This window comes from Colletotrichum jinshuiense, chromosome 4 (genome assembly GCF_051148585.1).
Source record: "Colletotrichum jinshuiense chromosome 4, complete sequence".
NCBI lineage: Eukaryota > Fungi > Ascomycota > Sordariomycetes > Glomerellales > Glomerellaceae > Colletotrichum > Colletotrichum jinshuiense.
Window position 1 is genome coordinate 789,161 of NC_139311.1, and position 25,790 is coordinate 814,950.

The following is a 25,790-nucleotide window of genomic DNA, read 5'->3' on the forward strand; positions in this document are numbered from 1 at the left end:
CAGTTTGTTGAGAAAAGTAAGAACCTGGCTGTAATAGCTAATAGAAATCAAAGTATGGGTCTTTCTATATTAAAAATTTCCCCTCAAACGGAATATGATCGAGACTACAGAGCACAGCTATAACGCTAAGCTTTTACTAGCTTCGATTTACCTAATGCAGACGCCTGCGGTACCATGCCCCCGGAAAGAATCGGACAGATGCAACAGGACATGGGCATTTGAAGCATGGGGGTTATGGCGAAAATTGTTCAGCAGAAGTCATCATGTCGTGGACACAACACCGCTGCGGGGGATCGGAGGCGGGTCATTCGCGAGGCCCTCGGATTTAGGGTCCCATGACGCCGGGAACCGACGGGCAGAATTTTCCACATTAGGCAATCAGAGCCTTGACACATCGCCCGACAATCGGCGGAGTGTTGGACGCTTGAAGCGATGGAGCATAATTTCGACTGAAACACATGCTGCGCATCCACGAGGCACCGTAACCGACATTCATTGAGAGCAAAATCACGTCTTTTTGACGACCGACATCCGGAAGAGGAACTGCCGCTTAGACATAATCACCCTGTAGCAGCTGCGGCGACCTGTGGGTTTGGACTCGACTCATGCAGGGTCTCGTGCGAACCCGAGACTCCGGGGTTTGTAGCATCGGTCAGGAACAAGCTGCTGGCTCTCTTGCAGCAAACGGAAACTGTGACTAATCATCTATAAGGTAATAAGGCGCATCTGACACATGATATTGATGGATGTCTTCCGAAGCTGCCAATAGTTGAAGGCCACATGCAAGCTGGAGATAATTTCGCAGCGTTGCTTCCATTACTAATTTCCATGGGCTCGGTGGTCCTCATGATTCCTTACATCTCAGATGACCGATTCCCGGAGATAATGTGGATGCTCCAGGTATGCCGGGACGCCCGCCGAGTTTGCGGAGAGATACTGTTAGCTCATCACGCACTCCGTGAAACCCCGAAGATGACAAGTCAAGAATGCGTGGCAGCCCAATCTTGTTCTCCCACGACTCTCTCTGAACACGACTGTCTGATAGCCTGAACCCCAAGCCGTGCCTTAGCTACTCTCCAAGTCAAGTTCCGGAAGCTATAACCAACCTTCGAATACAACAGCAATGGGTTCCTTGCCGCAACCGATCCCTTTGAGAGTTGCCATCGTCAAGACCTACGATATCGAGGAGCCGAAGCACAGGGGAATGGTAAAGTCCTTCCGTGACAACGTCCTGTTCCACGTCCCCGACGCCATTGTCGACGCGTACCAGCCCATGAAAGAGGATGAGCACCTCCCGAACCCTTCGAACTACGACCTGATTATTATTACTGGCGGATTCAGCAACCTGTGCCAGGTGACTTACGAACCGTGGGTCAACAACACGCTTGAGTGGATTCGACAGGTAGTTGCGCAGCAGCAGACTACACGCACGAAACTCGTCGGTGTTTGCTGGGGCCACCAGGCCATTGCAACAGCACTTTCCGGAAAGGTTGGAAGCTTTGAACACCCAAGAGTATGTTCTCATCCACATTCGCCCTCGACAAGAGCGTCTCGGACTAATCATTTTAATGTATAGGTCGGCGTTGATGAGCTTCAGCTGAATGAAATGGGAAAGCAACTGTTTGGCAAAGACACTTTGGTAAGATATGCATATGAGCGACGTTGAAGTTCTGGTAACACGATTTGCTGACTATGGGCAGAAAATCACCAAGTTCCACAAGCGATTTGTAAAGACGGTGCCCGAAGGCTTCAAGCAGCTGGCCTGCGACAACGAGATTCTGTTTTCCGACTCTGGACTCATCTTGTCGTTCCAGGGCCACCCGGAGATTCACGGCGAGCTGGCACGCCAGGTTTTCGAGACCAATGTCCCGTACTACCGCGAAACGCTGCCGACTGAGGAGGACCTCCAACGCTACTATGCGGGCATGTCATCAAGCGTGGAGGACGGCGAACTCATTTTTCGCAAGATCACGAGCTGGGCCATGTCTTGAGACAGAGGTTGCCGGTTTGATAGGACGGGTGCCCCTCCTCCAACGAAGTACATATACATATAAAAAAGTTAAAAAAAAAATACAAAAAAATACAAAAAAACAAAAACCACCTCATAATTCCACTAATCGTGACTGCTCATAAGTATCAGCCTACTGCTCTTCTTGTTCTTCTCAGAAGGCTACTAGGGGTTCAGTCTCTGGAAGGAAACGAAATCACACGCAATTGTTCAATGCATTACAGGATCAAGAGACATTTACGACGCCCAAGTTATGAATTGAGGCGGATCAGTCGTGTCAACTGACATATTACGGATGTCGAAGACTCGTGCTTCGCGATGTGTCGAAGCCAATAATTTGGCCTTGCCCTTGGAATGCCAGACCGGGGTGAAATGCTATTAGGCAAATAACAGCGAAAATGATCATGGCTCCCTCAAGTGTTGCCGAAGTTAGCTTGTTATTGGCTAGCTTGTTGTTAGACTACTAGCTCAACTCAGCAGCAACCTGGCGCGTCGTCGGTGTGAGATACACAGTCTCATTATAGCTAGACTTACATGTCTACGACATACCCTCCAAGTACTTCTAACATATTAAATGAATAGGCAGCCTGGTAATGAGGTAATGGGCAGAGTCCTATACCCATTGCAGGTCGTCAAACCTTCTATCCCAGGAGATTGGATTTCTGTAAACCGAATACTAATAAACCCCAATGCACGGACCATAAAACAGTAATGGCCCAATCCTCCATCGCCATGAGTGTAGAGACTCAGTCTACGACACACCACCGTCAAGTTGAGTTGCTACTCGGAAGTATTAAGAAATAAATCTGTGTTCACCTTCTAAATAAATTAACAGAATTTGAACTTCTAAGAAGATTGTCGCCTATTCGCGCCAACAACTTCGCAGGCATGAGTCGACAATGTAACAAACACGCACTGCCACATCGCAACCTTCTGAGGTTGAAAGCCACTGAATTTATTCATTGTCTTCCGGTATAAACTACAGTGATGATTTAGAATGAGCGGGTGAGAAATCTCTTTGCAAGGGGCAACGTGGTAGATTTTAATCCTGTTGTATTAGTCAAGTATCGCCAGGTGGACGAGCAAGAGGAAACTAGAGAATACCAGTACTAGTGGGAGAATATCAGCAAAACAGATGAAACATCCGGAGACGGGAAGGCCAAATCAATAAGTTCAATACATTTACCTCACAAAAATATTGCTAGAGTTTCTCTTTGCTTCTAGCTAATGAGGAATGACCAGTTAAGTTATAAATGCGAATAAATCAGTGTTGTTCAACAGATGGCATAACAAGTCTAGAGAATGTCAATTATGCAAAGGTAGATTTTCATTCTCAGAGTTTCAAAACCTTGAGATATAATGATTACTTGGCCGGTCCAAATTGCGCGTTTGATCTCGGTAAGGGGAGTGTTGGCTTTGTGGCTTATGTAATCAAACGATGCCGTCACGGACCCGCTCCAGCCGTTGATGCCGGAAATTGGCAACGGCAACCTTTGGTCATCAGAAATTCATTCAGCGACGAAACCCACACGCCCCTTGCGCAATCCCCGAGCAAATGGTCCTGTAGCAGTATCAAACGAAGAGCACGTTGCTCATTGAAGCAACACTGCAGACCTGCCCGCCATGCGCGAGTTCATGAGCTATGTGCAGAGCGCCTTCTACGAGGCGACTGGCTGGAACCGCGATAACTCGTACTCGTCGCTTAACGCAACTGCAGATTGTATGTCTTGTGCTGATGCATTGTACTCTCTGTCCTTGTACTATACAACAGCTGACACATGTGAAATCTAGCATTGCTCAACTTCCCGACGCCGCAAGGCCTACGCCTTACTCTCTCCTCCCTCGCCACCCCCCACTTCGCGACATCATACCAGCTCGGCTCTGTAGGCGTCGTCGACGGTTCCATCTCCTACCTCTACTCCTCAGTGCCACTCCACGCCAGCCTTACGCCGAAGTCCGAAGATATTCCGCTGCCGGCGCTGCTGCGTTCCTACCGCCCCCTCGCCGACCTCCCGCCTCGAACCGACAAAACGCTATACCCCCTCCTCAGCCCGGCGGCCGCATCGCTGCTGTACGGTCGCCTCTACCTCCCCGAATCCCTCCTCGAAGCGCTCGTCGTAAAGCGCGTGTCCCCAGCATTGCAGCTCCAACTCAGCGCCGTGTCGGGTAAGTTCTTGCGCAACGGCGGGACGCTGCTAGGCTTGGCCCAGTACGACGTTGGAAGGTACGCCATCGAGGGGCTGGCTTCGTCCGATGGCGGCTTGCTTGGATTCAGAGGCATCTATAACTTTGGTGGGGACGTGGGGAATATTCCGCCTCCGCCGCCGCGGACGGGCGGACGGTTGAATGGCAAACCAAACGGGCCCAGCGACGACGCCAAGGAGCGAATCTACGGACGTTTCAGCGCCGGCGGGGAGATCTACTACGGCACGCTGAACAAGTCGGGCGGTGTCAGTGTTGGTGGTCGCTTTGCGACGCTGCCGGAACACCGCGGAACACCGCTGACGGCGACGTTGACTCTGAACCCCCTGATGGGCAACATCAGTGCCAGCTACGCGGTGGTGGCTGGCAAGCACTGCAGTCTCGCGACGAGGATGGACTTCAACGTGTACAGCTACGAGAGCGACTGGTCTGTGGGCATGGAGCTGTGGCGCAAGAACCTGACCCGCAACCTCGAGCCCGCCCTCTCGGCCGAGAGTTTTGTGAAGAAGGAGCGGAGTTTCCAGGCCAAACTTGAGTGGAGAGTAGACGAGCCCCAGCCCGAGGAACCAAGACCTGCCGCCGAGAAACGGATAGAGAAGCTGAAAGAGCGCAGCTTTCAGGCGAAGATGGAGTGGAGATTGGACGATCCCGCGCTAGATGGGACGAAAGCGACGGGTGCCGGCACGCCGGACACCAAGGGCGTGGATGAATACGGCAGTGTCATCAAGGCACGACTGGACCAGAACATGAAGATTGGAGTCCTCTGGGAGGGCAGAGTCAAGTCTCTCCTGTTCAGCCTCGGCAGCGCAATCGATCTGCGCAAGCTTGATTCGCCGTTTCGCACTTTGGGAGTGGAAATCCAGTTCTCGTCATGAATGGGCTGCGACGTTGGAAACCCACCGGGTATCATTCCCGATGCGACATCAGCCCCGACGTCTCGGTCGCAAATTTAGGCAGCTGGAGCATGGTTTGAGCCCCCGGTATCACGGCGCGGCTACTGTAGCACCACATGCGAGCGTTGGACTCAGATTCCGGCGTCGTGGCAATGGGTCCTATGGGCGCATCCCGAGGTGACGCCGCAAATTATTGACGCAAGATGGCGTCGGGAAGGCCATGGCAGCTGCGTAAAGTGGAATGGAAGAAATGCGACATTGCCTTTCATGTTTGCCTTTCTGGGATAGCCATGCCGGGAAGACCAAGGATATGATTCCCAAGCTCCGCACCTTGCAAAAGAGTGCTGGTTAGACGTCTAGGTTCTACATGATAGTATCCATGACGGAAGCAAGCAGCCGGCTTGGCCAAAGCTTGACCATCAGAGGATGTCTTGGCTAGGCTTTTTTTGCGATGGGACGATCAGCAACCGACAACCACATGCGTCAATGGTATTACAAAGGCGCTCAGTCTAGCCTTGGGCGTCACTGGTGGCTTACATGCCACTATTTCGGGCGAGGTGCCGTAGCCTATGGAATATCGTATAACAAGACAAATGGGAAGAGACCATGATTTTTTTCATGGTGCCACAATAGCCGCAATAATAATAAGAATTTTGTGCAGAGTCACATCGAGGAATGAATAACAAGGTGTTCCCGACACAATGGTAGGTGTTGCTATATTCGTTCCTAGCCAATGCATGTCAAAACGCTACAGACACCAGTCATGTAGTCGAGTGGTCAGTCGTGCAAAGAGACTTGCGCGCTCTTGATATCGGAGCGAGGACCTTGATGGCTAAACTAGTGCGGAGAACCTTGATGGACAGCTCGATATCCAATAGGGAACGCCACAATCTGGCACAAAATCTGAAGCGTGGGGCGGGCACAGCGGACTAGCGCGAGGGTGGGCAGGGATGGAGCCAGTTTCAAAGCTGCCAGCCACGGGAACGTGGCGGGTGGGATGTCGCGAGGAATGCGCCAACTAATGAATGTTGGATGCCGTGGCCGTTGCTGCCCAAACAGGCTCCAGCTCCGGCGTCATGGTTCGCTTGAATAGAAAGCCGCAGGTATTGTAACCGGACAAAGTAGTCAGGCTCGACCTCTCGGGCCAAACGATATTGGCTCTCTGAATGCGGAAGCTGCAGGGGAGCAGTTGCTGTGGTCTCCTTTGATAAGAGGGCAGCGAGGTAAGAACAAGGTGCGAAAAGTGGATCTTATGTCGCGGCTGGCCATCAAGGTTCTCGTTTTGTTCCATTTTGCGCACACCCGCCCGTGCCTGTGTCTGCATCGCTCTGGTGCCGACTTCTGCGATATGACTACACAATCAACGAGAGGCCGTCGAAACTCTATTTCTCTTGGAACGGCTTTTTGACTTATCAAAGAGGTCGTTGATGTTGACCGCTCTGCCGAAACTCGGCTCTTCTCTCTCAGCTGCCCTATTTCACTTTTATAATCCCTCTAGAAGCAAGCTGTACCCTGCGAAGACAATCAGCTGCGGCTGCGCGTAGTGTACACCCACTGCTTGACGTCTTCCTTCCCACCAGTCGCATTCATAGGACCACAGAAATCGGTTGCCGACGACGAAATAAGATCCTGATTTACTCCCTTCGTCTGCAGGGTGCCGGGTTTCCCGACGTTTTGTGGTTCCTCCGTCCTCGTCAAGCCCATTGTGTTTAAGCGGGGGGTACCTCCGTCCTCTTATGCTCATCTAACCCCCGCGACCGACGACCATCCGGGTTCTCGACACCTCTCGCGCGCCGCCCACCACCACCACCTGCCCACCCCTCTTGGATACGCAAAGTCTTTCTTCATCATCACATCAACCAGACCCCCTGCTCTTGGCGCATATTATATACTGCCCAGCGCCGTCCCAGAGCCTCACTTCTCCCCATCTACCAAGACGCCAAGCTGCGAGCCAAGACCTGCGAGGATCCATCTTCCAAGAGCCTCCCGCCCTACGCTGTCTCTCACCCCCGCTCGCCGCCACTCTACAACGAATTCGGCCTCCTGTGTCACCCTGAAGCACGCGCACCCGGCCGGCATTCGATCCATTTTCTCGGAGACGCACAGGTTCTGAGTCCATCGCCCCATCGCCGATAGACTTGTGCTGCTCAGCTGCCGTCTCGTAACGTGTGCGACCTTTTGCGCCGCAGAGTCGTCCCTCCGGGTGCCCACCTGTCTCCGGCCACTGCCTCTCGGAGACCGACTCCCGCCACAGTCATAAAAAGCAAACTTCGTTTTTGCGGACTCTTTTTTTCGTCACGGCACCTGAAAAACATCAGAAAACATGAATCCTTTGGAAATCTCTGCAGCGAAGCTGCTCGCCCTCCGCCAGGACGCCGGCACTGGAGCCGATGAAGCCGCCAACGAGTGCGGCGCTGCCGCCGTCGACGTGAGCAACATGCCCCTGCGTATCGCCTCCATCTTCGTCATCCTCGTCGCCTCGCTTCTCGGTGGCTTCCTGCCCATCTTCCTGGCCCGGACCACCAGAATGCACGTCCCCAAGATGACCTTCTTCGTCTTCAAGTACGTCGGTACCGGTGTCATCATTGCCACCGCTTGGATGCATCTCTTGTCTCCCGGTGTCGAGGCCTTGCACAACGAGTGCCTGGCGCCTATGCTGGGCGAGTACGACTGGGCCTTCGCCATCGGCTTGATGACTGTCATGGTCATGTTCTTGATCGAAATGGTTGCCTCCAATGTGACCGCTTCAGCCTTGTCTCACAGCCACAGCCATGAATTGGGCGGAGCTGGCAACACCATCGCAACCAAGATCAAGGACCAAGGAACCGACGGGACGAGCGCTAGCGATGTTTGTCCTCATGACATCGGTGATGCCGAGAGGGGTACCGGCTTTGTTGACCCGAAGAAGGTGCCTGGGCTTGCCGACGATGTTAGCTACCCTCCTGGCGGAAGGGACCATCTCGGCCATGCTCGTGAACACGTCGAGGGAGACAGCCACTCTGGTCTCGCCGGTCAGCTGACCGCAATCTTCATCCTCGAGTTTGGTGTCGTGTTCCACTCCATCTTCATCGGTCTCGTCCTCGCCACCAGCGATGAGCTCGTCGTCCTTCTCATCGTTCTCACCTTCCACCAGTTCTTTGAGGGTCTCGGTCTTGGCTCTCGTCTTGCCACCACATCTTGGCCTTCTCACGGCCGCTGGTGGCCTCATATTCTCGCTACCATTTACGGACTTTCAACTCCTCTCGCCATTGCCGTTGGTATTGCCGCCAAGCCGAGCAGCGCCCAGACGCAGACTCTCGTCAACGGAATCTTCGACTCTATCAGCGCCGGTATTCTGATGTACACGGGTCTGGTTGAGCTGCTGGCCCACGAGTTCATGTTCAACCCGCAAATGAGAAACTCGCCGCTCAAGGTGCAACTGTTTGCGTTTGGCTGCGTCACTCTGGGTGCTGGAGTGATGGCCGTCTTGGCCAACTGGGCCTAGAGGTAACGTGCTGGCCGTGACGGCCGTTGTATGGACTGAACTATACTTTGAAGAGACGGGAAATGGGAAAATGGGTGAGAATGATACCTGGGTCTGTGAGCCTGCCTTTATTGCATGGTGTGGAATATTTCTGTTGTAGGCATTTTGGATTTTGCATAACGAGGAGTTTCGTATGGGGCCTTCTAGGCATGGAATTAGAAAATATTGATAGAAAGGAAAGAAGGCTATTTCATCGTAAATGTCTGTATATCTGTCACCCGTGATGCTGTTGCTGCCTTCGTGTCAGTACAAGAGGCACGGTAAGGCAGTAATGCATGCGATTTTGAGTTGTAGCAAGGAATCATAAGTCTTCTAGGCCCTGAGGCCGTTCTCGAAAAGAAAGCCGTATCCTCGAAGTGTTGATCATGACTTCGACTTGGGTCCAGTGCCGTTCGGATGAGTGCGGTCTGAACCCCTCAATGACAAGGGATGCATCGTTGACCCCACGTGAAGCGGCACCATTCGGGGCTAGCGCGAGATGTCTGAGATAACCCTGGGAGAAAAGTTTCGGTGAGGGGGAGCTGTAGCAGAATTTTTCTCTGGACGTGCACGTGATGCCCCGCTTCCGCCCAGGGCTTTCTGCCCTCCGCCAAGATTCCGGGTCAACCACCAAAATTTCCAATCGCGAGTCCAGTTTTGCGACACTGATTTGATCGACCGACCTCATCGCCAAATTTCATCGCCCAGCGCCGCACCAGTCCACCCTCCTTCCCCCCCAATACCCAACCAATACCGCAAAAATGGCCGGAGGTGTCAACGTTCGCGATGTCGATGTAGGTTGAAACCACGCTACCCAACAGACCTCTCGAAGCACTCTTTTCGAAACCTCGAATTGCGACATGCAGATTTCTGTACTCCGATGATACCGCACTCCCCACTCGGAAGCACGAAAACACACCCCCGACATTTGTCTCGCACCGCCGAAGCTTGATTCCAATGAGGAGTTGAAATATACCCCCACCAGATCTTGCGATATCGCGATGACGAAGCGGGACATTTGAAGGGGGCGGGCTTTATTCGAGGGGGGCAGTCGGCGAGGAATACGAAGAGAAAGATGAAAAACACAATTGAGGAAACGAGCAGGCGCGAGGGAGTCGAAAGACTTCTGATGACGGAATCATGCTAATTGGTGTTTTTTTCTTCCCTGCAGGCGCAGAAGTTCATCAACGCGTATGCCGCTTTCTTGAAGCGTCAGGGCAAGCTGCCCATCCCCGGTATGTTCTACTGACGTTCGAAGTCTATAATCCCTTCACTCCCTAGGCCGCATGCTAACATCCACCGCCAGGTTGGGTTGATATCGTCAAGACCGGCCCCGCCAAGGAGCTCCCCCCCCAGAACATTGACTGGTTCTACGTCCGCGCTGCCTCCGTCGCCCGCCACATCTACCTCCGCAAGACCGTCGGTGTCGGCCGTCTCCGCAAGGTCCACGGCTCCGCCAAGAACCGCGGTGTCCGTCCCTCCCACCACGTCGATGCTTCCGGCTCCGTCGACCGCAAGATCGTCCAGGCCCTTGAGAAGATCGGTGTCCTTGAGCAGGACGAGGAGAAGGGTGGCCGCCGCATCACCCAGTCCGGCCAGCGTGATTTGGACCGTGAGTTTCACCCCTCATCTCGACCCTACTACATGCGAACTCGTATGCTGACTATCCCCAAAGGTATCGCCCAGACCACCGCTGAGGCTGAGGAGGAGGAGGATGACGAGTAAATTATTCCCCACACAACTGCTTGTGGTAAAATGAGGTTTCGGTTCATGGCTACGGCAAAGGGCATTGGGTTAGGCGTCTGAAAATGGATCACGGTTTCACGATTGAGCATTTGGAACCCCCAAATTCAAGTTCCGTCTTCACCTGGTGTTTTATACTCTCTTGACATGTAGTGCTGCGCCCGCTGAATTCATGCTGGACCTCAGTCGTCAGCCCATCTTGACTCGCGCCAATACGTTGCATGGGCATGTCGTGAGTTGTATTGCTGGCGTAGTATGGGATGTATGAGATGTCTAGTCGGCTGCTACGACTCTTGCACCTTCCTGTCCCAACTTCTGTCCTGCAAAGTCTGGATATCGGTGCATCCTCTTCGTGCACATGAATATTCATATCTCCGTACCACTCATACGTACTCTCATCGCTTTCCCCCTCGCTGTCGTTCTTTCCTCACTACCTTCAAGCTGCCTGCCTTCCTAGTTCCAACGCAACTACTGGAGGTTACCTTATTTATCGACACCTTCGACTTGCAACCCCCACCTTTCTCTATTTCACATCACCGTCGGGGTGCGGAAGTTGATTTCTCAGAAGAACCCGGCCGCGTCGACCTCTTACCATCTTCCTTTCCCAACTACATGTCATGAACATTCGAATTCCCGTCTATTATCACCATTTCAACCCTCCTTCTCGTGTGCCGCGAGATTACCTTTCCAAGCTCATCTACGGCGGTCTCAGTTTCAAGCCATCGACCGTAGTTATTAAGAATCACAAGCAAAACTGCGAGTCACGATCGCGATCTCCTTTTCGCCGTTGACCCTCAAAATATCCTGCCTATGGGCTAGTGATTAACGATACTATACCCTCACCGTAGGTAAGTAACTCCTCGTGAATCGTACCTTCGTCTTCTACCTCCTTATAAAAGTCTCGCTTGCCTCCCCATCGCCACTTCTTACTTTCACATTCTAAAGTCTGTTCTTGTCCATCCTTCTCCAAGACAATACTCATACCGGTCGCTATTCAAAAGAACTTCCAACTCATCTTATAACTCAAAGCAGGCACGCACTGTTTCTATTCTTGCTCCAAAGCTCAGCTCAACGCAAACCGGATTTCACAACACCATGTCAGACTTAGCGAGGCTGACCTCAGAGACCCTCTGCTGTACGGATAGTGCAGCAATTCAATTGGAACTCATGGACTGTGATGTCCCGTTTCCCACAGTCGAACACTCACAAAACGCCGGATGGAAGTTGTCTACCACCGCGCCTTCTGCCGACGAAACAGCCCTTACCAACAGCAGCGACATCGTTGACTTTAAGCGCGAGAGCCTAGGAAATGATGCGGTACGCGATCAACATTCAGATAAGATTTTCTTTCTCAAGCGAATGGTCGATCAACACCCACGTGTCGATGTCCTTATTCAGATCGGCGAAGCCCAGCTACGTGCTGGCGCCAAAGAAACCGAAGTCGATTACGCCATCTGGAAAGTCAATCGAGATCTTTATATATACAGACAGGACGGTCATGTGGTCAAAACTCTTCAGTCTATCGGCAGCGTTGAGTACAGCTGTGAAGGTAGACCGATCCAGAAGGTAAAACACCTTTTCAGCCAAAAGACCTGTGGCTTTATTGGCAGCCGTGATGACCGTGGCGAACTTCACATTCACAAGATGGCGGTCAGTGGAACCTCGTTTACCCCGCAACGAGACGTCGACAAAATTGATTTCTTGTACCATGTCAAGTGGACAGAACGCGTCAAACGTCTCGCTAAAGAGGTAGGAATCAACTTGAGGACTATCTATGACGGCCGGAAGAAGAAGGCTACGGAGGAGGATTTCGGCAACTGGAGGGCCGGTCATGTTGAGAAGAAGCTATCCGCTCACATCGTCTATACCTTTTTTGCTATGTTTGGCATCAAGGGGGAAGTTACTATTCAGCATCTTAATCAGCTGAAAGTAAATCTTAAAGAGCAGGGGCTTACACCTGCATTCGAGATTCATCTGAGCCGTGGTCCTTGTGGCACGCCGCGCCGCTCTGGTCAGTGTGTACCTTTCGTTCGGAAGCTTGCCTTAGCCACAGGAATTCGCTTTACAATTCACTCCTAGGAAGAGAATTTGATCCTTGATGGTACGGTACCGCCTAAACCCAAGACCAGAATTGTCAACAAGGATATACACATACAGCAACTGAACGAAAGCGCCGACAGTGCTACAGGCCAGGATAGCGAGGGCGAAGAGTTACAACTACATCTCCAGGAAATCGAGGAGGGCAGCTGGAATAACATTGTCTACAATGGATTTACACATGACCAGGATCAGTCAAGAAAAACCAACGCCTGGAACTCCGAAGATGAAGACATTACTCACCAGTCTAACCAGTCTAACCAGTCTGATTCAATCGCTTCATCCCCACTGCCCCAACTAGAAATACACCCTGAAGTCGCAGATAGTTTCGGCGAAGTCATACGCGAGAGGTTCAGCTACAAGGAAAAGCCTCCCAAGGAAATAATACTGAAGCCGTATCCACCTACTCCAGTCATTAAGGAGCCCACTCCGTTCACTAGGGAACTCTCGCAAACACATAACCCGTATGATCACGCGCCGACTCAGAGCCATTTCTAGGAGGAACAGCAAAATCCAAGCAATAATCAACGACGGGCCAAGAAGCTTAAGAGACGAAGATCTCAAGCGGCGGCTAAGGCAACCAAGGCCCAAGCTAAGAAACACAGCACAGGTAAGGCCTAGACCTAGAAACATCGGCAGTTTATTAGTTAGCTGACTAGATGTTTTAAAAGGGACCTCTGTGTTTGCTGGTCGACTCGGAAACCTTGCCAACTCCAGCCGTCGGCTTGGTTGACAGCGACGACGGTCGGTGGTTAGAACAGACGTGCTGTACAGAAATACGTGGTTAACGAGGACTCGTGTATGGCTTGACTGAGACTGGTTTGCTTGCTACGGACTTTTACTTGTTGGAACTCTTCTTGTTCTGTCTCGCCTATCTCTAGTCTTATAGGTTACCACAGGGCTGAAATCCGTCTCTCAGTCTCGGTGGATTTACAGAAGGTGGGGAGTCAGAGAGATGTCGAGAGGGCATCATTTTTATCATTGTCAGACTTTGTTCCTAAAAAGAACAAATATCAAGTTAATAGGAATGGTGTTCAAAAGCCTCGACATCCACTTCATACACATGATAGTGGCAAGTTGGCATGTCCTATGTTCTGATGAGTTGCCATTCTGATTTTCTGATGTGCTGGGATCACTCAATCACCAACCAGACCCCTCCATGTCGACGTCGGCACTATAGCTAGGTGGCGGAGAACAGGAGAAAAGAAAAACCTGGGTTTCAAATTGATGAGACGGTATCAACGCATCTCCAGTAACATATGGCACCTTTCTTCCTTCTTCTCTTCATTCTTGGTGCACTTTAGCAACACTCAGCAGGCATGGCGCCTAGGTGAATATAGTTGATGATTGTTGCAGATAGACGCCCCCTGTCCACAGACCCATAAGAAGCGCCGACGGTGATAATGATCATACCTACTGTCGCCTTTTCTCCGACTAAGAAGCTCGTTTAGGTTTGTAATATCCTTTACGAGACGTTGAGTGGAGTTGAAATATCAATCTGTCCCTTGCCTATGTTCTCCTTCCGCTCCGACTATAAATCTCTGAGAACATAAACTGGAATGAATCACAGTGAATTGACTGGAAAGGGAATTTGAAGCAAATTTTACTTTCAACTCGGAGCTGTGGACGACTGGCTGCAGGTTGCCGCGAAATCTGTAGATCGCTCCGATAGGGAACTACGTGGTCATAAGTTGGCAATTGGTCCCTGCTGGGGTGTTTAATTGAATTGGGGAAGAGAAGAGAGACAACATCCTCTGCGCATATTAGAGCCGCAAAGAAACCCTGGGATGCGCGATATGCGTCCTCAAAATAATAATAAGAATGAGGCCAAGAGGACTGCGCAAATCATTCCTCTGGAAGAGACCCTGCATTTGTTAGCTGAGGCGCGGGCCAACACTTCCGATGTGCCTTGGCAGCGTCCACAAACGCGGCCACGCGCATCACAATTCCAAGGAACGCCAAACAACCAACAAACCGGTCAAATCGGACTAGGAAGCCCGTACGTAATGCCCAGAGCTGTAATCCTCACGCGCGACGTCATTAGCTGGATCCATGCATCGCCCGAGCTGAGTGCAGATGGATCCCAGCCAGCGTTAATTTGCTGCCTGGGGGTTTACCCAGGGGCTCTCTCACCTAATAGGATGGCCGGAAGCCGGGCGAAATTTGGGTCCTGTTGCTTTCTTTTCGCCCGTAGGGCGACAGAGTCGCGAAAAGGCCCCATGGTTGCCAAGAGCCGCCAATGTTACCTAGCCTTTCCGGCTCGCTCATCGCCTCGAATAGGGGACTTTGGTATGCTTGCCGGTGCCACAGAAGGATGCGTCCGTTGGGTGCGACGTACCGGGGATTGTCTTGGAAGCGCGCGCTCTACAAAGAGCGGACGCGCCCCGTCTGGCATCATGTAAGGCTGCGAGGAAATCGCCAAAACGTCCATTGCGTGCTCACAAGCTTCATTCCACGACCTTGTCGATAGAATGATGCATCTTGCATCTATGCTTGCGCGGGTTCTACCCCTCGTGGGCCTCGCCGTCGCCGCCCCGGCAGTCTCCACTCCGCTCCGAAGACAAACCGGGAGCAGCGACGCCTGTGCCGAGATTGGCAGGGCGTATGATGAGGCAGTCTCAGCAAACACCGCGAGTAGGTCACTTCAGAACCTCTAGTCATCCGACATTGAATGTGTAAACACACATACTGCAGGCACGGTCTGACATTCTTCGCAGATAATGTAGTGGTGAAACCGTCAGTGGCGTACCGATGCCTCAAATCAATCCCGGCGGACGTCGAGAGAGACGTCGCGATGGTCAAGTACCTCCGTCCGTGGCTTGAGTTCCAGAGTACCATCGGCATACTACCCGACCCACCTGAAGAGTACCTTTACCCCGGAGTCGACATCTTTGGCGGGTTCGACAACATCACTCAGCTGCTCGAGAATGACGGCTACGAATCACAGCTCGATTTCACTGTCGATCTTTACAGGCTGATCAACGTCAAGCCCCGCGATGGACACCTCGCGTGGTCTCCAGTGTTGGCCGTATTGATTAGCTTCTCAACCCCGGCGCTTTTCATCTCCATCTCAGAAGACGGCGTCACAAAACCCAAAGTCTATCTTCACTGTACTTCGACCCCCGCGATCTGTGTGTGGTGAATATCGCTGACGTGAACCCAGCCGACTATGAGCGAAGCTTGCAGCAGGGATACAATGCGTCGGAGGTCAAGTCCTTCGACGCGACACCGATTGTGGACTACATCCAGCAGCGATCCGTCGACAACTCCCGCGACCAGGACCCTGATGCAGCCTACAATGAACAGCTGTACAGCGCTGCCTTGGAAAATATGCTTGAAACGGCCTCGGCTGGTCGATACCTGCATACCACCCTCCCCGACGAGAGTGTAATAGAGTTCTCCAACGGCACCGAGGTAACCATTGTCAACACCGCCCGAATAGCCGCGAATTTCTCCGGCATCGATTCCGGTGACGCGGTGCACAAGCGCTTCGAGGTACCCGGGGAGGATGGCGAGCCGGAAGTGAGCTTCAACACCACACGAAGGGAGTTTGAGCCCGAGTTGAAGGGGTACCCGGAACCTTTTGTGATCCACGAGGATAAGTACATCAGCGGCTACCTCTTCAATGACTCGACACTGGAAGACACGGCCGTTTTAGCAGTCAACATCTTCACGTCGCTAAACCAGACCGGGAAAACCATCTCCGAGATTCTTGAGGACCCCCTTGAATTCATCAGAGTCACCAGCGAGTTTGTCGAAGCAAGCAGAAGGCAGAGCAAGTCGAAGCTCATCATTGACTTGCAGGGCAACGGCGGAGGTCTGGTGGCCAACGCGATGAGCCTGTATGCGACGCTGTTCCCCGAGGCCGGCAAGGAGGCGCACATGAACCTGCGCCTCCGCGCGCATGCTGCTCTCAACTGGGTGGGATCGACGGCGGAGAAGCTGGGCGCGGATATGCAGACGCTCCCCTACCCGATCGGATTCAATGGCTTCGTCGACGAGGACCTGAAGAACTTCACCAGCTGGGAGGACTTTTACGGGCCCGAAACCATTGACGGGAAGAACTACACCAACGTCGTCCAGCCGAAGGACGTGTCGTATGCGCATACCGGGCTGCCCGGCATCTTCGAGATCCCGGAGGCGTGGTTCAAGCCCGAGGACACGATCATCCTCACCGACGGCCACTGCGCATCCGCCTGTTCCTACGTTGTCGGCATGATGACTCGCGAACTCGGCATCCAGGTCGTTGCGATGGGCGGCCGGCCCATCGATGCGCCCATGCAATCCGTGGGAGGCACCAAGGGCGGACCCGTCATCTCGCTGTACCCCTATCAAACAATCTACCCTGCGCTGGGCGCATTCGTCTTACCCCCGGAGGGAGTTGACATGACACCCTTCGCCCAGCCCAACCCGCCGCTCGCCGGCCTGCCCACGGATACGTGGACCGTCAACTCGGCCAACATATACCTCGATGACGACCTGGACGGCGTCCCTGTGCAGTTCAGGTACGAGGCGGCCAACTGCAAGCTGTACTACACCTGGGACACCCTGACGAACATGACCAACCTGTGGACGGCGGTAGCGAACGTCAAGTGGAACAAAGGAAAGTGCGTTCCGGGCTCGACGACCAACGAGGATGACACAATTGGGTCGTCTGCACCAGCGTACTCGGACAAGGTGGTGTCAAATTTCAAGTGGGCCGCTGGCCCTGGCGATGTGGTAGAAGGGGCGGGCTCTGGCAGTGGCAATGGGGGTGGCAATGGGGGTAGCAATGGCGATGGAAGCGGTGGCGAAGACGAAGACGAGAACGCAGCCGGCTCGCTTCGGGCAAGTTGGGGAGTGATGTCTTTGGTGACTTTTGCAACGATCTTGGCGTTTATCCTGTAAACCAACACAGGCGTTGAAGAGAGGGACGTGCATAGGTTAATAATGCTATGCCACCCAATTCAAGCTTCGACTTTCAAGGGGTGCCTGTGAGTTGTTGTGACCCTGGTCAGTCAACCGAGAGATTGAGCAGTGCAGGTGTGCTCAATCCCACGTGTCATGTCGATCATATTTTACCCCCGTGCCTCCTCTAGACATGATTCTCAGAGTCGAGGACGGTCGGCATGCAATCGATGATTTATCCACCCAGAGGAATGCTGCGGTCCTCGTCGTATCAGCAAAATTACGCTACGGGATTCCGCAGCGTGCCACCAGCAAACACTAGGCGATACGCAGATGTGAGTTTGACACGAGGGAAGAGAGAAAGGAGAAGGCCACAGAACACAGGGATTAAGGAGAAAAAAAGGGTAAGAGATGAAAAGCAGATGAGCTTTACTTGAAAAGTCAGGGTACTCCCTTGCTCACTCAGCGCAGCTCTGCCCAATGCGGTGCCTGCGCCGCGACAACTCAGGAGGGAAAAGTCAAAATGATAAACCACTCAAAGCTCGAAACATTTCGGAAGCCCGGCTACAACGACCCACTGGTTCCATCGGATCCGGCACGGCGTTACGGCACGTATGCCTGGCCAGCGTCTCCCCCAGAAAGATCGTCCTCATCCAGGCAAAGCCAAGACTTTGACAGGCCCGCCAAAGGGACCGATGCAGAGGCGGGAAAAAAACAGCAAGATGAGGTCGGAAAGCACATTTTTGCAATGTCGTGGGGTGACATATAGACTTTACATGCACACCAGTCCCAACTGTATCTGATATTTGGCAGAGCTGAACCTTAACTTAATTCCTCAAGGTGGGTTAACGGCCCAAGGCGCTGATTTCAACGGTATTACGGATACATATTAACGCACTCAATTAGGCGCATGGCCGACCCAAGATTGCCCCCGTCCGGCGGCACTCCTCCCTCCCCCCGGAAGCGTTGCCGAAAAGCCAAAAAACACCAGACGAACCACCAGAACACTCCAGAACACCGCCAAGGAAATGAAGGAGGGGGAAGCCAAATGAAGGGCGAGCAGGCAATATCCCCGTCTCACCACAAGTTCCCGCATCGCGTGCCCACAATCCGACCGTTCTCCCCCTCACGTCACCACTCACGCTGGTGCGCAGAGCCATGGGGCGATTCAGCAGAGCCAGTGGCTCCACGAATCGCATCCACGCGGCAGGGATCTCGACCTTCACCGTTCCGGCCAGGCGGCACCGCAGTCGACTAGGTCGCATTTGGAGGGCAATTTCGATCTCAAGGAGTAACTCAGATATAAAGCTCTGAGGCAAAATGCCCTTCGCAGAGGTGCTGCTGTAGCTCGTTCCATCGCACCAAGTTTCTTCTTTGCCTCTCTTTCAGGGCCTTCCGCTCATTTGCACCACTTACGCTCATTTGATTTCCCAGTCACTCATTTTTTCGACTTACACGCTCCTTTCACTGAATCCGGCATTCACCATGAAGGGACTCATCATCAGCGCTGCCCTCGTCGGCGGGGCCATGGCCCAGGCCGGCCCCTACATGCCCTGCGGAGGCAAAGGGTTCACCGGCCAGACGACCTGCGTGTCCGGTTACACCTGCGTCGTCCAGAACGAGTTCTACAGCCAGTGCGTCCAAGGAAGCGGCGGCGGCGTCAGCGCCCAGGCGCAGGCCACCACGTTGAAGACGTCGACGAAACGGAGCTGTAAGTCCAAGGCGGCGTCCGCCAGTGCCGTCGTGCCGCAGGTCGCCACGACGAGCTCTGCCGTCCCTTCAGCTTCCGCCCCAGCTGCTGCCGTGTCATCCGCGAAACCCATTGACACCCAGCCAGCCTCATCGACCTCCGCCCCGGCCGCTGTCGTGGTCCCGGTCAAGTCCTCGGCCGCCCCCGTGGTGTCCAAGGATGCTGTGGCCAAGCCCGCCACCACCGCGCCCAAGCCTTCCACCGCCGCTCCCAAGCCTTCCACCACTGCTCCCAAGCCCTCGACTACTGCCGTCGTCACTACCAAGGCTCCTTCCTCCTCGGTTGCCGCCACCACCTCGGCCGCCGCTCCCTCCACGTCCGCATCCAGCGGTACCGGCAAGTCCGGCAAGTTCAAGTGGTTCGGCACCAACCAGTCCGGCGCCGAGTTTGGCGAGTCCAACTTCCCCGGTACCCTGGGCAAGGACTACACCTTCCCGGACACGGACAAGATCACGGTAAGACATGACCAGACAGTTGGCTCGCATTCAATACTGACGCACGGCAGACTCTTCTGAACGATGGGTACAGCACCTTCCGCGTCCAGTTCCGCATGGAGCGCTTGACTCCCGACAGCCTCACGGGCAAGTTCAACGCCGATTACCTCTCTGGCCTGACCAAGGTCATTGAGCACATCACCTCCGCCGGCGGCAACGCCGTCCTCGACCCCCACAACTACGGCCGCTACTTCGGCAACGTCATCACCGACACTGCCGCCTTCAAGACCTTCTTCACCAACCTCGCGACCCAGTTCAAGTCCAACGACAAGGTCATCTTCGACACCAACAACGAGTACAACTCGATGGACCAGGATCTCGTCCTGAAGCTGAACCAGGCCGCCATTGACGGTGTCCGTGCCGCTGGTTCCGAGAACTGGATCTGGGCCGAGGGTAACTCCTGGAGCGGCGCCCACAGCTGGACCGACGTCAACGACAACATGAAGGGCCTCACCGACCCGCTCGGCAAGACCGTCTACGAGATGCACCAGTACCTCGATGGCGACAGCAGCGGAACCTCCGCCGACTGTGTCTCCACCACCATTGGTGTTGAGCGCGTCAAGGCTGCCACCGAGTGGCTCCGCTCCAACAAGAAGGTCGGTGTTCTTGGCGAGTTTGCCGGCGGTGCCAACGCGCAGTGCAAGGAGGCCGTCACCGGCCTGCTCGACTACCTCCAGGAGAACAGCGACGTCTGGCTCGGCGCCACGTGGTGGGCTGCCGGCCCTTGGTGGGCGTCCTACATGTACTCCTTCGAGCCCGTGACGGGCGCAGGCTACAACTACTACAACGAGGTCTTGAAGAAGTACCAGTGAGAGTAGATTGGGGTTTGCGGCCGGCTCTGTGCCGGAGCGGCTTGAGCATGTGACGGGGAGGATCCGCCGCGCGCTGCAAGTCGACAAACATTTCATTTCTTCTGTAAAGGATATAGTAGGGACTGTAGGGGGTTCTTGGTCTGTCTGCGTCGAGATACCTGCCAGCTGGGATCGCGACCGACGACTCATGACGATTTCCACTTCTTGTATTTACAATTTGACAAACGAATTTGCCCTACCATCCGAGTGTCTTCCCTGACCCCCTCCCGGGATCGGCCCCATAAACTTCGGCTATGGCCCGGACGCACCACGGACCCGTCTCCAAGGGGTCCGCCAGCGGCTTCTTGCTTGCATTGTTTGATTTGGTGGGCATACGCACGAGTGAAAGGTTTAATTTAGCTCAGCCAATCCAGGGGCACTGGGTTGCCGAGGCAAGGGCGCCTCGACGACGAAGGCGAGCAAAGCTTGTTTGCTCTTCATCTAGCGCCGTGGCCTGTGATGCAGGAACTTTTGAGCATAGCTAAAAATTCGACCGAAGCTAGCCTCCGACGTGACCTGAGCAGCCAGCACGCACCGACCAACTAACCATATATGTATGACTAACAACCTTGGGTGTGCAGCAAGCGCAATCTCTTTCCAGCCCTGAACTAGACAGCTTGCAGCCTTGCAAGGCCGTCGAGACGCATCCCGACAGTTCGGGAACATGGAAACGTCGCTTGGACGGTAGTCCAACGCGCGGGCAGAGAGGATTGTTTGTCGTCGTTAAGGTCGACAGCAGCTGTGCTGCCTGATTGTGGCTTGAGATCCTTGTCGAATGCTCTGGAACCTAACCAGAAATCAATTGCGCTTCCGAATCCCCTCGAAGTTGTGGGGGCCATTCATCGCAGGCAACAGCCCCCCCTCCCGAGAGGCACAGCAACAGCCCGCAAACCATAAATATCGCATCGGGTCTTCTGCTGTAGACGTGGCCGTTCGACACTTGCCGAGGAGTTTTCCCCAGTACTCTTTCGTTTGCTTCAATACCAGGTTCCTGAGACCACCAACTGAATCCACACTCGTTTTTAAACAAACCCGAAAACTTTCGTGCTGAGGTCTCAACCTCGGTTGTTCTGAAATCCTTGGGTAGATTTATCTCTTCTTTCATCCCATTCTGTTCAATATGGTCTCTTGCAGAGTTGACGGAACTCCCGATGACGGCCCGTCCTTCAAGGGCCCGCCTCCGGCCCCGTCATCGGCACCCTACACGGCCTACTACGGTCCGCCGGGCGAGCTCAATGTCCTTACTCGCCAACTCGTTTGCCTACCCGTTACCGCCCTTCTTTACACGGCTGCCATCCCATTCACCCCGGTCGTCTGGGTCATGGACATCGAAGGAGCCACACTCTTCGACCGCCTCTTCGCCGGCATCATCGTGCTGTCGGCCTGCTACTTCCAATGGCGCATCGCAGGACTGAAGGCCCCCCTGGCCGTATTCCTCCCGGGCGCCAGCAGCACCACCATCCGAAACGGCCGTATTGGCAGGAACTCCTCCATGGGCTTCGTCTGGCACCCCAGCAATTACTGGCCCTACGTGATCTGCGAGGCCATGCTCCTGGGCGTCGCCGAGTTTGGCCCGAGCGAGCTGCTGAGACGGGGCATCGTCTGCGCCGTGATTGCTGGACTGTGGCTTGTTGGTTGGCACGCGACGCCCGAGTCGACGAGAAAGTGGGCTTACGACCAGATCAAGGTCTGGGTGTTCTGGATAGTGTTGGACGAGTTTCTGCGTATCGGCGCGAGGAGCCATAGCAGCCGGCGTCGGAGGTAATAGAGATTGCGAACGCTGTAGCGTTCTTCGTCTTGACGCTTTCCGTCACGGCTGACCAAGATCGGATTGGAGCTTTGCCGACTGACCACGGGGATCGGTCATGTTATTACGATGTATTATATTTTCTTATGTAACTAAAACGCCGGGGGACTCAGCCGTCTATGCATGAAGTCCCATTGCCCAGTTTAACCCCCATTTGAAAAGACAAAGGAAATGCCAATTGTGTCGCTCAGTATTTAAAATGTCTTATGAAAACAACCCCGCAATCCCGCCTTTATTTGCCATCCCACGTATCGTCGAGTGTGATGAGGCCTTGGTGAAACATGTCTCTGGCGACGGGATAAACAGCACGAGCATAATTGCTCTGCCGGTTGAGAGCATAGTAAGGCGTGACATGCTCAAACCCCTCGACGGGGTTACCGTTTCGCGCCGGACTGAAGCCGTGCAGGAGGTAAGTCATGGACCAGTCTCGCGCCCATTCCGGGAAGTCCGTCCGCCGATCCCATCTGTCAGTAAGCTCCTCTTCAAAGGAGAGCAAGTGGTCTCCCGGCCCGACGTTTTCAAGGTTGGATGTCTCGTTGTGGATGCCGAACAGCTCGGCATTCTTATCCGGGGTCCAGCCGAGGGGCGCGAAAGCTTCGGGCTCCATGATCAACATCTCGCCAGGCTGCTGCACTAGGCGTTGGCCAACGGCCGTGAGGGCGCCGTTGCTGTGCGTCGTCCACCCTCCGTTGTAGACCTTGTTCATGGTCTGCATCCACATGACTATCATCTTGCTGCCCTTCTTGGACATGAACGTGCCGCTGTTCAGCTCCCCGCCGAGCTGCCGGCCGCCAATGGCGTTGAAGCCGCTGCGGCGGAGCACGGCGATGTCTCTTAGGGGCTGGACGTCGAAGTCGATGTACACGCCGCCGAAGTCGTGGACGGCCTTGACTCTCATGAAGTCCGACTTGTGCTCCATGCCGCCGAGCGCCACGCCGTTTGCCGAACTGCTGGGCATTTCCATGTAGTTGACCTTCACCCCGGGAATCGACAGCATGCGCTGGCCCCATTTGCCCACGACGCCGTCCCGCGCCCGGGCAACGGCCGTCTTGTTGGCGTTGGTGTGGAGGAAGATTGTGTGGGGTTTCCAGTAGTACCAGCACCCGTACATGGACAGGTACTGGGAGAACTTGAACTTGAAGTCCCCATTGGGGTCGGAAAGAGCGTAGACAAAGTGAACCTGGTTAGGAATGTTGTCGTCGGACGCCTTGTTGTACACGCCCCGTACGTATGTGTGGGTCGAAGGCCATGCGAGAAAGACGAGGGAGACAATGCAAATGACGAGCCCGGTGATCAGTTTGATCTGGGAGCGTCGGCCTTGCTGGCCGATGATCCACCGGGGTCGAGGGAATGCGGAAGAAACGGGGGAAGCGGGAGCGTCGTAGATTGCCATGATGCCTGCCCAAGAAAGACGCTTCTCTTGGAATGGGGGTCCGCACAGGAATGCCGTTGATTATAACACGCAGGAACGAAGGGAGGGCCCATGTCTGGCCATTAAGCCACGATATATCTGAAAAGCCGACTGAACGACTCTCTCGGAGAGGCGAAGAGATAAGCGAATAGTTACTAGCGCGAGGGCAGCCGCTTATGTAGGTCATGGGCCGCTCACGGCAGGGAGGATGCCCCTTACATTGGATATCGTGCCGTTACTGTGCAAGCCTATTCGGCGCCCTCGGTCCAGCCCTGGCTGTGATAGGGCAAGATACTAAGTTCTTCTAGCCATGTCTTCAGGGAATGAGTAACGCCGTCTGCCATCCTGACGAGAAAATAGAACCAGACTCTAGTTATGCCATGGCTGGAGAGAAGCAAAGCTTCTTGCGCCCAACAAGAATCAGGCCGTTTCATGAGGAACTTTTGATGCATGCGACATATGCCACAGCTGTGGCTTAGAGCGTGGCTGAAGAGGTCTTGGGCGTGGCAAAGCCTAGTACTTGAGCTTGCGACAAGAGCTGTTCACGGCCATCTCTGGTAAAAGAAGTGTGATATTGGACAGAGCGGTCTTGTTGTACGGCTGAAACCCTCTGTCTTGAAGTTCCCAAGGGATGTTGCAATGCTTTGTACACTTCATCACTGCCGCAGGGCCATGGAAATGTGGCGTTTTCGTTCATTAAACCGTCTCTAGAGCTGTATTTAACCTCTCTGGGCCGAAAAGCCACCCGTTTGAGGCTGGCTGTAGACCAAAGGCTTCTGGAAACCTACAAAAGGGTTCTTTCGCAAGGTGGTGCAGGTTTGGCTTTCAGACCGTTGTCACCTACTAAACACTCCGAGCGGATATTCCATAGCGGTTTTGCGCCCCCAAATACGGGCTGTCGGTACGTGCACGCCTGCAGCTGCTGAAGGGTGCTTCCCGGCCGCATGCGTGTCTCTTACCATGGCTAGAACCATGGAGGGGGACATGAACTGTGCACAAAGCGTCCGGACGTTGAAAATACCATACCGGCAGATGTGAGAATGGTAGAAACACGTGTATATTAAGGCGGGATTTAATGTTTAAGGTAGTTTTTAGTGGCATTTGCGCGCAGCTCAGCTCCGAAAGGGCGGCGTGCAGGGCGTATCCGCGTGGACCGGATGTACCTGGAACAGATGTGTTTCGATGTCTGAAGTTTGAGTCTCTGTCTAAACCTACTCAATATAGTGAGCTCATTCCTTCAAAAAGAAGAAAACTGACTACATCTGTTGGTGCTATCCAGTCTTGTCAAATACGCCAGATGTAAGGTCGTTTATGCGCGCTCGCATCGATGATGTCCGGTAGAGGTTATATTATCCATTCAAACGCGAAATTGTCGTCTGACGGCACCCGACCAATCTCCGATTTCCGCGAAGCTTGCGTGAGGGCGGTGTAATCGTTTAGGACAACAAAACTTACTACAAGTTTGGCAGATGTGCTTCATTTCCATGGATTCCCGCTCGCGTGAGTACTCTCCGCGTTGTCATGTTGCAATTATTACCTGCGTCAATCCCGCTTGGTGGCAAAATTTAAATTATGCCACCGGGCTGGCATTGGGCCAGTCGGTTTAAGTCAGCCAGGTTCTCGCTTAACGTACTTCGTACAAAACTAGCTGGTTCGGCCAAAAGAAGCAATAATGGCGAGATATTCTCCCCTTGCGTACCTGTCGATCTCGGCACAGGTACCAGGGGCTAGCCCCTTGGATCGAGGCTGCAGACCACTGGCACTAGGTACACCGAAGGCCCGGGCCGATCGAAGGGAAACCTTCAGTCGCTCTTGTCTCTCGGTCCCAAGGGGCAAGGTTTGTCGGACCAATTCAATATCCCAGTTCCCAGACAGATCTGGCTTGAACGCCCAATGGCGTCTTCAATTGTCGCCTATTCAGCGCTTTATTGGACTTGGCATGGCTCCCTTGTTTGCAATATAACGCAGCGAGACACTTTTTGGAGTCGCCGTGGTCGAATGTCAGGTCTCAGGCGCAAAATGGTGCTGTAAACACCACGACTGCTCCACATGTCAAGGGACAGTCATGAAGTTATCCCTGCATTGCCGACCCAGACCTTCGGTAACAGTAGGAAATCTCTCACGATTGGACAAACGCAACAATCT

At 53.8% G+C, this 25,790-nt stretch overlaps 9 protein-coding genes across 9 annotated transcripts; 8 read left to right on the forward strand and 1 right to left on the reverse strand.

Annotated features, from left to right (window-relative positions):
- Positions 1-1,123: 1,123 nt before the first annotated feature.
- EsH8_IV_000199 (uncharacterized protein) lies at positions 1,124-1,991 on the forward strand (the record flags this gene model as incomplete). Its single annotated transcript, XM_083265089.1, has 3 exons — positions 1,124-1,513; positions 1,577-1,639; positions 1,701-1,991. The coding sequence occupies 3 exons, from the start codon at positions 1,124-1,126 to the stop codon at positions 1,989-1,991; spliced, it is 744 nt and encodes a 247-aa protein (XP_083123984.1).
- Positions 1,992-3,631: 1,640 nt separating this feature from the next.
- EsH8_IV_000200 (mitochondrial distribution and morphology protein 10) lies at positions 3,632-5,085 on the forward strand (the record flags this gene model as incomplete). Its single annotated transcript, XM_083265090.1, has 2 exons — positions 3,632-3,728; positions 3,800-5,085. The coding sequence occupies 2 exons, from the start codon at positions 3,632-3,634 to the stop codon at positions 5,083-5,085; spliced, it is 1,383 nt and encodes a 460-aa protein (XP_083123985.1).
- A 2,341-nt stretch (positions 5,086-7,426) lies between these two features.
- EsH8_IV_000201 (Zinc/iron permease) lies at positions 7,427-8,587 on the forward strand (the record flags this gene model as incomplete). Its single annotated transcript, XM_083265091.1, has 1 exon — positions 7,427-8,587. The coding sequence occupies one exon, from the start codon at positions 7,427-7,429 to the stop codon at positions 8,585-8,587; it is 1,161 nt and encodes a 386-aa protein (XP_083123986.1).
- A 779-nt stretch (positions 8,588-9,366) lies between these two features.
- On the forward strand, positions 9,367-10,330 carry EsH8_IV_000202 (40S ribosomal protein eS19; the record flags this gene model as incomplete). The annotated part of the gene is made up of 4 exons (XM_083265092.1): positions 9,367-9,399; positions 9,777-9,840; positions 9,912-10,217; positions 10,281-10,330. 4 exons carry the CDS (start codon positions 9,367-9,369, stop codon positions 10,328-10,330), a joined length of 453 nt encoding a protein of 150 aa, XP_083123987.1.
- Positions 10,331-11,707: 1,377 nt separating this feature from the next.
- Positions 11,708-12,943, forward strand: EsH8_IV_000203 (uncharacterized protein; the record flags this gene model as incomplete). Its single annotated transcript, XM_083265093.1, has 2 exons — positions 11,708-12,359; positions 12,537-12,943. The coding sequence occupies 2 exons, from the start codon at positions 11,708-11,710 to the stop codon at positions 12,941-12,943; spliced, it is 1,059 nt and encodes a 352-aa protein (XP_083123988.1).
- Positions 12,944-15,239: 2,296 nt separating this feature from the next.
- EsH8_IV_000204 (uncharacterized protein) lies at positions 15,240-17,332 on the forward strand (the record flags this gene model as incomplete). The annotated part of the gene is made up of 2 exons (XM_083265094.1): positions 15,240-15,555; positions 15,609-17,332. The coding sequence occupies 2 exons, from the start codon at positions 15,240-15,242 to the stop codon at positions 17,330-17,332; spliced, it is 2,040 nt and encodes a 679-aa protein (XP_083123989.1).
- Positions 17,333-18,817: 1,485 nt separating this feature from the next.
- EsH8_IV_000205 (uncharacterized protein) lies at positions 18,818-20,388 on the forward strand (the record flags this gene model as incomplete). Its single annotated transcript, XM_083265095.1, has 2 exons — positions 18,818-19,537; positions 19,588-20,388. The coding sequence occupies 2 exons, from the start codon at positions 18,818-18,820 to the stop codon at positions 20,386-20,388; spliced, it is 1,521 nt and encodes a 506-aa protein (XP_083123990.1).
- A 1,159-nt stretch (positions 20,389-21,547) lies between these two features.
- Positions 21,548-22,192, forward strand: EsH8_IV_000206 (uncharacterized protein; the record flags this gene model as incomplete). The annotated part of the gene is made up of 1 exon (XM_083265096.1): positions 21,548-22,192. One exon carries the CDS (start codon positions 21,548-21,550, stop codon positions 22,190-22,192), a length of 645 nt encoding a protein of 214 aa, XP_083123991.1.
- A 274-nt stretch (positions 22,193-22,466) lies between these two features.
- Positions 22,467-23,627, reverse strand: EsH8_IV_000207 (uncharacterized protein; the record flags this gene model as incomplete). The annotated part of the gene is made up of 1 exon (XM_083265097.1): positions 22,467-23,627. The coding sequence occupies one exon, from the start codon at positions 23,625-23,627 to the stop codon at positions 22,467-22,469; it is 1,161 nt and encodes a 386-aa protein (XP_083123992.1).
- Positions 23,628-25,790: the final 2,163 nt, after the last annotated feature.